At 42.4% G+C, this 12,500-nt stretch overlaps 1 protein-coding gene across 1 annotated transcript in view; it reads right to left on the reverse strand.

Annotated features, from left to right (window-relative positions):
• LOC143291642 (uncharacterized) overlaps positions 1–12,500 on the reverse strand; it is a 363,649-nt gene that overhangs the window by 176,140 nt on the left and 175,009 nt on the right. Inside the window, 4 exon segments of the mRNA XM_076601620.1 lie at positions 1,802–2,093; positions 6,713–6,844; positions 9,477–9,587; positions 12,090–12,182. Of these exon segments, the coding sequence (XP_076457735.1) occupies positions 1,802–2,093; positions 6,713–6,844; positions 9,477–9,587; positions 12,090–12,182 (628 nt within the window).

Raw genomic sequence — 12,500 nt, forward strand, 5'->3', positions numbered from 1 at the left:
CACACACACACACAAGCGCACGCTCATGATTCACGCACATACTACACACAATCGCACACACACACACACACATGCCCTTAACACACACACATTAAAAATACCACACATACCTGTTTCAGACTGAACCAAAAATCAGTACCAAGAAACCACTGGTTAGACAGCAAATACATTGCACGACTGATGCCATGCAAACATCACTGAGAAAAAAAAAAGTGTTTACGTTTATTAGCAGAACATGTACATTTCTCATGAAAACATGCACTCATTACATGTATATTATATATCTATGTACCTATCTACATCTGTCTTTCACTCATGTATATATATATATATATATATATATATATATATATATATATATATATATATATATGTGTGTGTGTGTGTGTGTGTGTGTGTGTGTGTCTGTATGTCTGTGTGTACATACATATGCATGTACACAATTCATAATGATCAGATAAGAAGTTTTGTGTTAGTGGCTAACTGATTTTTGAAAGAGAAATTCTGTTTTTGTAATTTTGTTTTCCCAGAGAACATCTAGTTTCATTTTCCCCAGAGAAAATCCATTTTCAATCCAACCCCTTCCATTTGATCCTTCTCCCCCACCCGATTCCCTCTCCTGTAACCTCTCCCTTTCTCTCTGCTTTTCAAACTGCAATACATTGTACTCACACACCCCCATGCCCCCCCCCCCCCCCCCCTTAGTTTTGAACTGTTAAAATGTTGCCTCCCTTGTTTCAAAAAGTCATGGTCATTATCTATCTGTTTATTCATTTTAGTTATCTTGTGCATTACAGGTGTAGCAAATTACAAAACACAGTGATGCAATATATATCACTGTTTTCCTCAAAGTCATAATCATTATTTATGAATTTATCAATTCATTTATTCATCAGTTCATTTATTTATTCATCTATGTATCTATCTATCTATTCATTTAACTTGTTGTACAATAAAGTTGTAGCATAATACAAAACACAGTGATACAATCTATATTATTGACTGAATAATCAATCTAGCATGGCTACTGACCCAATACAAAGCTTTAACTCAACACAACACGAGAAACAGATGACAATACCATGAAACAAAAGAATCACAAAAAAACTGACCCAACACAAAAAGAAATGGGATTAAAAAATAATTACAAAAAAAAAACAAAAAAAAAACAACCCAAACCCACCTGGAAATGTGACAAGGCGCAACACAGGAACACAGTCAAGCATGTATACTGTGGACAAGCGAGCCAGCCATGCAAAAAGCATTCAACCCCCCCTCAACCCTCCCCCACTTTTTTGTTGATTGTTTGTTTTGAATAAAAGCCAGCCCAACAACCTCTTCACACTCACATGTCAGCCACTCATTCAACAACAATGGGGGGGGGGGGGGAAGTATTAGGTGGGGATGGGAGGAGGAAGGGAAGGGGAGGCGAGGGAAGGGGAGGGGAGGGGGTGAGGAGGGAAGGGGGGGATGAGCGCAACATAAACTGACAACATCAAACAACAAGGGGGGGGGGGGGGGTGTTTGGGGGTGGGGGATGGTGGGGGGATGTCAGTCATTGCAGCCCAAGAAAGACGTAATCAAAGTACACCGCCCACCGATCACTGCCAGGCCACGCATGCTAAATAAAGCGAAGAGGTCAAGGGGTAGGGGGGCTGCATAAGGTCAAGGACGAGGTCAAGGACACGGGCAAGGTCAAGGCCACGGTGCAAGGTCAAGGACAATGCAACGCATGGCACACACAAAAAAGGGGAGGGGAGTGGTGGGTGGGGGGTGGTGGGGGGCACAGGCGAGCTCTGACCTTGTTGTTCCATGAAGAGAGATCTACCTCTCTCAATCTGCTGCAAGATGGAGTAGGAGGAGGAGGAGGAGTAGTAGTACGAGGAGGGATCCTGATCTTCCTTACCACCAAGAGTCAGACCACCACCACCACCAACACTGCCACTGCTGCTACTGAAACCACCACCTCCTCCTTCCACTCCCTCTGCCGCGCCTCCCTCCTCACCCTCCCTCTCTCCCCCAGCCTCCAGTGACGATGGCGGAAGAATGCACTGAGTGTTGCCGAAGAGGTTTCGGGTGCTGTCCGACTGTTCCTGAACAAATGGGAGGAAAAAAAAAAATATATATATATATTAAAATAATATATAGATAGATAGATGTATCCATGTATCCATCCATCTATACATACATACATGGATGGATAGATAGACAGATGCATGAATACACACACATATGCACACATGAACACACGCATGCATGCACACATACATACATACATAAATTAGACAGATAGATAGATATAAAACAGACTGTAGTGTTGGTAAGTCAAAATTTATTATACTCAAGTCGTGTCAAACTGTCACAACAACAGCAGAGGAGGCAATGGCCATCTCGACTATCTGGGATAGAATTTGATAATAGTGGAGAGTGTCTTACCCAAGTTACATCCCCACTCTCTCAGGGAAGAGAGTTTTAAGACAGCTGGCGGTGGGATGGTTCCTATAGGTCAACTGGCCCCCAAGGCTACAGTGCTGAGAATAACAGCCAGTGAAATCTCACATCCTGGTTTCAGAGTCATGGTCTTTTACAAAAGACTACGGTGTAAATGACTTCCCAATTGCAGTGAAGAAACCATTGCTCATACAGTTCAAATACACACACACACACACACACACACACACACAATCACATATGCATGCACACATGTACACACACACACACACACACACGCACATACGCAACTACAGACACACACACACACACACACACACACACACACACACACACAGAGAAAGAGTTTGGTTGGCTGGTTGGTTTTACCCTAATATACATGTTTCAAAAATACATAACTCACACAGGAGGGGAAAAGGGGAAGGAAATGAGGGAGGGGGGGAGAGGGGAAGATGAAGGAGGGAAGGAGGAGGAGGAGATGAAGGAGAGACGGAGGAGGAGGAGGTGGAGGTGAAGGAGATGAAGGAGGGAAGGAGGAGGAGGTGGTGGAGGTGGAGGAGATGAAGGAGGAGTAGGAGGTGGAGGAGATGAAGGAGGAGGAGGAGGTGGAGGAGATGAAGGAGGGAAGGAGGAGAGGAGGTGGAGGAGATGAAGGAGGGGAGGTGGAGGAGGAGATGAAGGAGGGAAGGAGGAGGAGGAGGTGGAGGAGATGAAGGAGGGGAGGTGGAGGAGGAGATGAAGGAGGGAAGGAGGAGGAGGAGGTGGAGGAGATGAAGGAGGGGAGGTGAAGGAGGAGGAGGAGGAGGAGGAGGAGGAGGAGGAGATGAAGGAGGAGGAGGAGGAGGTGGAGGAGATGAAGGAGGAGGAGGAGGAGGAGGAGATGAAGGAGGAGGAGATGAAGGAGGAGGAGGTGGAGGAGATGAAGGAGGAGGAGGGAGATGAAGGAGGAGGAGGAGGTGGAGGAGATGAAGGAGGAGGAGGAGGTGGAGGAGATGAAGGAGGAGGAGGTGGAGGAGATGAAGGAGGGAAGGAGGAGGAGGAGGTGGAGGAGATGAAGGAGGGGAGGAGGAGGTGGAGGAGATGAAGGAGGAGGAGGAGGAGGAGATGAAGGAGGAGGAGGTGGAGGAGGAGGAGATGAAGGAGGGGAAGTGGAGGAGGAGGAGATGAAGGAGGAGGAGGAGGAGAAGGGGGATGAGGATGAGAGGGTGGAGAGGAAAGAGGAGGAGGAGGAGAAGGGGAAAAGAGGAGGAAACATTTAACAGACGTCACAGGGAAGTACTATATTCAGCAACTGGAAAACATTCAATTAAAAAAAAAATGTACATGTCTCTTAACTTTATATTTTAAAGGTGTTTTTTCTTCTTTCTAAACAGCTTATAGAAGACCACACATGAATTTCTCTGAAGAGATAATGAAGTGGACGTGACTTAACGTGCAGACAAGGAAACAAGAGCATGACTAGAACTGCGATAAAAACACTGACAACTATTCTTGTGTTACACCAGCACACATCTAACACAAGAGCTGACACTCAGCAACAAAACAAACAACAGCACTGGTGTCATATAAAACATTCTCCTGTGCATGAATAAAGCAGACTTGGCTCACAAGCAAGAGCACCAGCGTAAGCTTTCACGGTCACAGAAAATGCGAGCACTCATTATCCTTCACATAAACTGTGTTGGGTGATTTCTGTTTTTGAGAAAAAAATGACGGCCACAAAATGGTGTAGCAATTACACTTGCAGCATTTATGATCACAGAAAACTCGAGCACTCACTGCTCACATAATAAATGTACTGTGTGACGTGTTTTTGAGGGGAAAAAAACAAACAAACCACAAAATCAGCCTCATTTTTCTGTCTTTCCTTCTTTTTCTTCACCTCTTCTCCTCCTCCTTCTTCCTCTCTCCCCATCTGCATATCCCCCTCAGGCTTTCAATGTGCATCTCAAACATATCCCCTCAGGCTTTCAGTGTGCATCTCAAACATATCCCCCCACCCCCACCCCCCGGCTTTCAATGTGCATCTCAAACATATCCCCCCTCAGGCTTTCAATGTGCATCTCAAACATATCCCCCCCCCTCAGGCTTTCAATGTGCATCTCAAACATATCCCCCCTCAGGTTTTCAATGTGCATCTCAAACATATCCCCCCTCAGGTTTTCAATGTGCATCTCAAACATATCCCCCCTCAGGTTTTCAGTGTGCATCTCAAACATATCCCCCCACCCCCAGGCTTTCAGTGTGCATCTCAAACATATCCCCCCCCACCCTTCAATGTGCATCTCAAACATATCCCCCCTCAGGTTTTCAATGTGCATCTCAAACATATCCCCCCTCAGGTTTTCAATGTGCATCTCAAACATATCCCCCCTCAGGCTTTCAATGTGCATCTCAAACATATCCCCCCTCAGGCTTTCAATGTGCATCTCAAACATATCCCCCCACCCCCACGCTTTCAATGTGCATCTCAAACATACCCCCCTCAGGTTTTCAATGTGCATCTCAAACATATCCCCCCTCAGGCTTTCAATGTGCATCTCAAACATATCCCCCCTCAGGTTTTCAGTGTGCATCTCAGACATATCCCCCTCAGGTTTTCAATGTGCATCTCAAACATATCCCCTTCAGGCTGCTACTTTATAAAATGAACCGACACGCAAACAAACATTTTCAAGAAACTTTCAAGAACAACAACAAAAACCTCACCTTTGCACACAAAACTTTGGATAACACTACCAACACCTTTCCCAAACTGTGCTGGACTCTCTTAAACAAGGAGCAAGTCCTAGATCAAACAAGGCTCCACAATGAAAGGGCTTGAAAGGGTGACAAAAAGATAATAAAAAATGTTTTTTTTAAATATTTAAAAAAACACCCACACACACACACCCACCAAAGAATCACAGCAAAGAAAGACAAATTATATCCCAAAGAACTGCAGCCAAGAGAGACAAATTATATCCCAAAGAATCACAGCAAAGAAAGACAAATTATATCCCAAAGAATCACAGCCAAGAAAGATCGCAGCCAAGAAAGACAAATTATATCCCAAAGAATCACAGCCAAGAAAGACAAATTATATCCCAAAGAATCACAGCCAAGAAAGATCGCAGCCAAGAAAGACAAATTATATCCCAAAGAATCGCAGCCAAGAGAGACAAGTTATATCAAGTTGCTTACAACCAAGACTACAGCAACGGGGGGCCGTTTCATGGCAGAGCACAGAGGGACCAAACCAAAAATATGTCACACGGTACACAGCTCTCTATCTCTCTCTCTCTCTCAACACAAGTGGCGTGCAGTGGAAAAAAAATATAAGAGGGTGATGAAGAACGCAGCACTGATCAAGAAGTGGACTGCTAATGAAGCCAGCAGACATGAAACAAGTCTTACCACCACTGTGTCGCAACCACAACGACGACGACGACGACAACAACAACGACAACAGTCCAACTACTTTCCCACAGGAAATGTGACCAGCGAGTGAGCTGATCAGCTAGCTACTGAGCACTATGACAAGGAATGTGAGCACCAAGAAATTATATGACTCAGCGGAGATGTCTGAGCGAATGAAGATAGGAAATGAATGTGACGTGCACATGTCAGACACATGAATGTGTAGTGACAGCACACAACACGTTCTACAGACACACGTCTCATTGAATTACACTTTCTGCTCATTACACATACCACAATACAATGTCAAAGCCAATTATATAAGTTTATAAACTAATAAATGAAAAAAAACAACAACTTTTTAATAGCAGATAAATAATCTACTCATGAAAATAACCGAAAAAAGTACAAGCAATGTACCAGAAAGTCAACACCAAAATTTAAGATGAATGTGGCATGCCATAACATAAATCAGAAAGTAAATCAATTAAAGAGATCAAAACAAACGAAAAAAAAAAAAAGACAAAAACAAAACAAAAAATATATTCCTAACTTCTCTTGAAACATTTTAAATTATTCCAAATCAAAACAATTTTTCCTGGATTTATATTGACAGAAGCATATAAACACCTTGCATAATATTCTTTTACATGAAAAAAAACACACATATTTTTGTATATAATTTGTGTATGTGTGTGTGTGTGTGTGTGTAAGTGAAAAAAAAAAAACAACAACAAAAAAACCACAAAAACACAAAATTTTTTTTTCGATAAATCAAAATGTAGGGGACAGCACCCTTTGACAAACAACACCCACCCACCCACCCCACCCTCCCAACAATCAACAGGAGTGATCTACCTACCTCTAGCTCCACAGGGGAGGGCAGTGTGTCATACTCGTCGGCGGCCGAGTCTGCTGAGGAGGAGGAGGGAAGGGAGAGGATGCGGGAGAGCTCAGCGATCTTGGTGTGAACCTCCGCTGCTGACTGCTTCTCCTGAAACACAGGGGGAACAACAACACTTATCTCCAGGAATTATACAGGTCTATATATATATATATCAGAAAGTAAATCAATATATATATATATATGTATTTTGTATTTGTATTTTGCATTTGTATTTCTTTTTATCACAACAGATTTCTCTGTGTGAAATTCGGGCTGCTCTCCCCAGGGAGAGTGCGTTGCTACACTACAGCGCCACCCATTTTTTTGTATTTTTTCCTGCATGCAGTTTTATTTGTTTTTCCTATCGATGTGGATTTTTCTACAGAATTTTGCCAGGAACAACCCTTTTGTTGCCGTGGGTTCTTTTACATGCGCTAAGTGCATGCTGCACACGGTACCTCAGTTTATCGTCTCATCCAAATGACTATATATAATATAAAAAAAGAAACAAACAAACACTGAAAATAGAAATAAAGGGTAGTGCTGTATTGTAGCAATGCCCACTCTCTTTCTCCCTTGGGAAAACAGCCTGAATTTCACACAGAGAAATCTGTTGTTATAAAAGGGTAATACAACACAATATAAAATGATACAGTACCGTACAATACTATACAATACAATACAATGCAATACGGCAATAGAATGCAATGCAATGCAACCCAACCCAACCCAATGCAATACAATACAATGCAACACAACTCAATACAATGCAATGCAACGCAGCGTGGTGCAATATGATACAATGCAAGTCCATGCAATTAACTCTTTCCTGTTCTGTCTGTGCTCATGCATCGGATTTCAGAAGAAGCAACACTAGCTTGCCAGGACACTTGCACTGGCGGCATTCCAATCGTGTGTGTGTGTGTGTGTGTGTGTGTGTGTTGTGTGTGTGTGTTGTGTGTGTGTGTGTGTGTGTGTGTGTGTGTGTGTGTGTGTGTGTGTGTGTGTTCTGGGCATGAACTCATTAGTTTGTATTAGTCATTAGTGTTCCATACTCCAAAAGGAGTGAAAGGATAGTTTTAACTTGAAACTTGTGCATGGTCACATTAATTGAAGGGAACAAACTTCACCAGCATTCTTCAGAAAATGATCTATACAGATTGGCCTCCCTTACACTGGAACTGAATTTTTAATTTCCACTGTGCATCTGATGTTCTCTGTGCCCAAAGTCTTTGTAAAATAAGTTTTTAATCTCAGAAGAAAAAAATTCACTATCCTTCTTTCTATTCATTGCACAGAAAATTCACAAGGGTCTTACAAAATATCATTATCTTTCTTTTTATTTACTGCAGATAACTTTCACAGGGACCTATCATACCTATGACGTGGTCTTGAAATCAGTTGCACACAACCGTCATCTTCAGTGTTCTATAATTGTACAGCTCAAAAACTAATGTCCTGTGTCCAATGTAAAAGCTGTTGTTCACATTAATTGGCTGGAGTTTGTTTTACCTGTACAACAGATAAAGAATCAGTTGTTTTTTTTAAATCAAAGTAACTGATGCTTTGTTGTGGTAATGACTAAGGTCAAGGTTTTGGAAAATGTATCATTTATATTTACATGATTATTTGAGTGGTGTGTGTGTGTGTGTTTTTGTTTTTGTTTTGGTAAAGTGCAAATGAACACACTCAGTTAAAAGGTTAAAGGTCCCATAGTCTATTACAGCCATCAGGACACTGAATTTACATCCAGTGTGTTCATGGCTCAGCACTGGAAGGCCAGACCCAATCTTCTCCTTCTGCCGTTATAACCTTCCTCAACCCAAGTCAGGTGCCATTCACACCTGGGTGGAGTGAGGTCAATCCCAGTAAAGTGCCTTCCCTAAGCACAGAGCACCATACCCAAACCGGGTCTCAAACCTTAATCACTGGTGAACACTGAATCAGAAGTCGCACCAAACCTAACAGTGTCCAATGTCAAATCCTGGAGATAAAAAACACGTCATTCCAATGTTAAGTCCTGGAGATCAAAAACACACGTCATTCCCTGAAGATCAAAAACACACGTCAAAAAGACACGTCATTCCAATGTTAAGTCCTGGAGATCAAAAACACACGTCATTCCCTGAAGATCAAAAACACACGCCAAAAAGACACGTCATTCCCTGAAGATCAAAAACACACGTCATTCCCTGAAGATCAAAAACACACGTCATTCCGATGTTAAATCCTGGAGATCAAAAACACATGTCAAAGATCCTGTAATTCACATCAGCGGGCTGGGCAGGTTGTGAAAACAAACATAGCTAGCATGCACTAGAACAGGGGCAAGGCTGCCTCATTAGCCCGATATACAAACATACATGTAAAAGCCCAAGCGAACACTGGAACTGTATCCACCACTATCATCAGAAGATGGAAGAAGAAGAATTTTTCTCCACCCAGGCCCAGCTAAGATGTCTTAAGAGCACAGAGGAATCTGCTGTGACAAACAGTAGAATAATGCAACACAATACAACACCAAACAACCGATCAAGTCACAACACAATACAATAAAAACAGTAAAATACAATACAATACAACGCAATGCGAACACAACACAACACCAAACAAAACAACAGAACATGACACAATACAACACAACACAATACAACAAAATACAATACAATACAAATCAACCCAACAGAACACAAGACAAAATAACACAACACCCCCTTGGAAACAGAAAACCCAAACCCACCTTGGTGAAGGTGTCAACCAGTTGCAGGCGGTCTCGCTCCAGCGATTCCAGTGTGGCCTTGACATTGCCCACCATCTCCTTCTGCTGACTGTCGATCTCCTGCAAGCGATCCTGAGCACACAACAACTGCACACTCAACGTTTATCAACAACAAATGATGGGCAGCATAGCCGAGTTGTTAAGGCATTGGACTTTCAATCTGAGGGTCCCGGGTTCGAATCTCGATAACGACACCTGGTGGGTAAAGGATGGAGATTTTTCCGATCTCCCAGGTCAGCACATTATGTGCAGACCTGCTTGTGCCTGAACCTCCTTTGCGTGTATATGCAAGCAGATCAAATACGCACATTAAAAATCCTGTAATCCATGTCAGCGTTCGGTGGGTCATGGAAACAAGAAAATATCCAGCATGCACACCCCTGAAAATGGTGTATGGCTGCCTACATGGTGGGGTAAAAATGGTCATACACGTAAAAACACACTCGTGTACATATGAGTGAACGTGGGAGTTGCAGCCCGTGAACGAAGAAGAAGAATATTAACAACAAACCAACATGTGCAGTATTGGCCTGGTGGTAACACATCTGCCTAGGAAGCTGTTGAATCTTGAGAACCTAGCGCATAGAGCTTCAAGAATATGCGCCACAGCAAGACATCTTCAATCAAGACTCACTTGTGATAAATTAAGTCCCCTAGCATTAATTACAGAGTAATTTCCCTTTTTTTACTATCTGCACCAAAACGTTTGCAAAATAAATAAAAATTCCATGCTTAGCAAAAGAAGTTCCTGTTTGAACAAAAAATGATAATAATGACTCCTCTTGTTGTTGTGTCAGAATAAGAGGTCAAAGTGCCAAGTTTAGAGAATACAAAAAATATAAATATAACAGTAAATGCAGTTTGCATATAATTAGGCTTCTTTTTTTCTTTTTTTGTGCCCATCCCAGAGGTGCAATATTGTTTTAAACAAGATGACTGGAAAGAACTGAATTTTTCCTATTTTTATGCCAAGTTTGGTGTCAACTGACAAAGTATTTGCAGAGAAAATGTCAATGTTAAAGTTTACCATGGACACACAGACACACACACACACACACAGACAACCGAACACCAGGTTAAAACATACTCACTTTGTTTACACAAGTGAGTCAATAAAAGAAACTGAGGGTGCCAGATCGAATCCCAAAACTCACCAGAATTTTCTCCCCCTCTACTAAACCTTCAGTGGTGGTCTGGACACTGGTCATTTACATGACATGCTAAACTGAGGTCCCGTGTTCAGCATGCACTTAGTGCACATAAAAGAACCCAAGGCAACAGAAACCATGGCAACAAAAGGGTCACCCCTGGCAAAAATCTCAACAAAAGTCCACTCAAATAATTACACATTCGTGTGCATGTGCATGACTGATGCCTGACTGAAAACAAAATGCAGGAAACGAATGATGAGCGCCCAAAGGCAACTCAATAGGCAGCCTGTTGTGCAAATAACTCTGTATTTGTGAAGTGCTTAGGGTATGGTCTCTGACCGAAGACAGGTGCTTTATAAACCAACAATAATGATGAAAATGATGATGATGATAATAATAAGAATCATCATCATCATAAGAATCATCATAATAATCATAATGGTACTACTACTAATAATAATAATGATGATGATAATGCTATCCAGACATGGGCAGCATGTTAGGGCGGATTCTCACATCATGCACACCCCCCACAAAATGAACAGTCACTGCTGATGCACATTTTTTTTTTTTCACTTAGTAAAACATTTTCATCATTCCTCGCACCAAAACACTTACCTCATCCATCCTGACTCCACACCCCCCCCCCCCCTCAAATCCTTCCCCTCACCCACCCTGCCTAGTCCCCCTCCTCTATCCCATCATTACAATCTTCCTCCCTCACTGAGTGATCTCCCTTGACTGACCCTTCCCCCCCCCCCCCAACTGACTGACTGACCTCCCTTGACTGACTTGCCCCACAGACAAATTCTTGTAATTTTAAGCTGTGATCTGTGCACTTGTCTATGGAAAATTGCTTTCGCAATTCTTATTATATTGCATCAGACTGACGATCACCTTTTTTTTTTTTTTTTTGCCCATTTCTGTTATCTCTTCTTTAGTTTCTTTTGTTCAAAATATTTTCGCTCTTCCTCTGTGGCCCGTCAACCACTTATTGTCATGTTTCATTGTTTCTTCATGACTCAGATATATTTATGATAGTCACGTGTCCGACTATGACCATCAGAACAGCAGAGGAGGCAACTGCTGTTCCGACTATTTGGGCTAGAATTTGATTATAGTGGAGAGTGTCTTGCCCAAGTACATCCCCACTCTCTCGGCCAAGAGGGTTTTAGGACAGTCGGCGTTGGGATGGTTCCCAAAGGCCAACTAGCCCACAAGACTGCAGCAGTAAGAGCCAGTGCAATTTTGCCTCCTAGTTAGGGAGACATTGTCACAAAAGACTAAGCTGTAAATGGTTTCCCATTGACTGGAGAAACCATTGATAATACAGCTCTCACTTTGCTGTTGGCCCAAATGTAAACTTATGTCAATCTGTGATAAGAGTTAATGGGAATGAACTCATTGCCACTGACTGACTGACCTCCCTTGCTTTGTACTTGACTAGAAGTTGCTGCTGGTCCTGCATCAGTTTCTGGCCCAGCCGTTCCTTCTCCTCCTCAAACCTCGCCTCCGCCTGTCACACACACAGTGTGGTCATCATAGCAATGATGATGATAATGGTAGTAATAGTAGTAATGATGATGATGATGGTGGTGGTGAGGAGGAGGAGGAGAAAAAAGAAGAAAGAAGAGGAGAAGCAGCATCAGAAGAAGAAGATGATGATGATGATGATGATAATGAAGATGATGATAAGGATGATGATGATGAAGATGAAGAAGAAGAAGAAGAAGAAGATGAAGATGAAGAAGAAGATGATGATGATGACGATAATGAAAATAATGAAGAAGATGACAATGATGAAGAAGAAGAAGAAGAAGAAGAAGAAGAAGAA

Source organism: Babylonia areolata, chromosome 17, assembly GCF_041734735.1.
Source record: "Babylonia areolata isolate BAREFJ2019XMU chromosome 17, ASM4173473v1, whole genome shotgun sequence".
NCBI classification, from domain to species: Eukaryota; Metazoa; Mollusca; class Gastropoda; order Neogastropoda; family Buccinidae; genus Babylonia; species Babylonia areolata.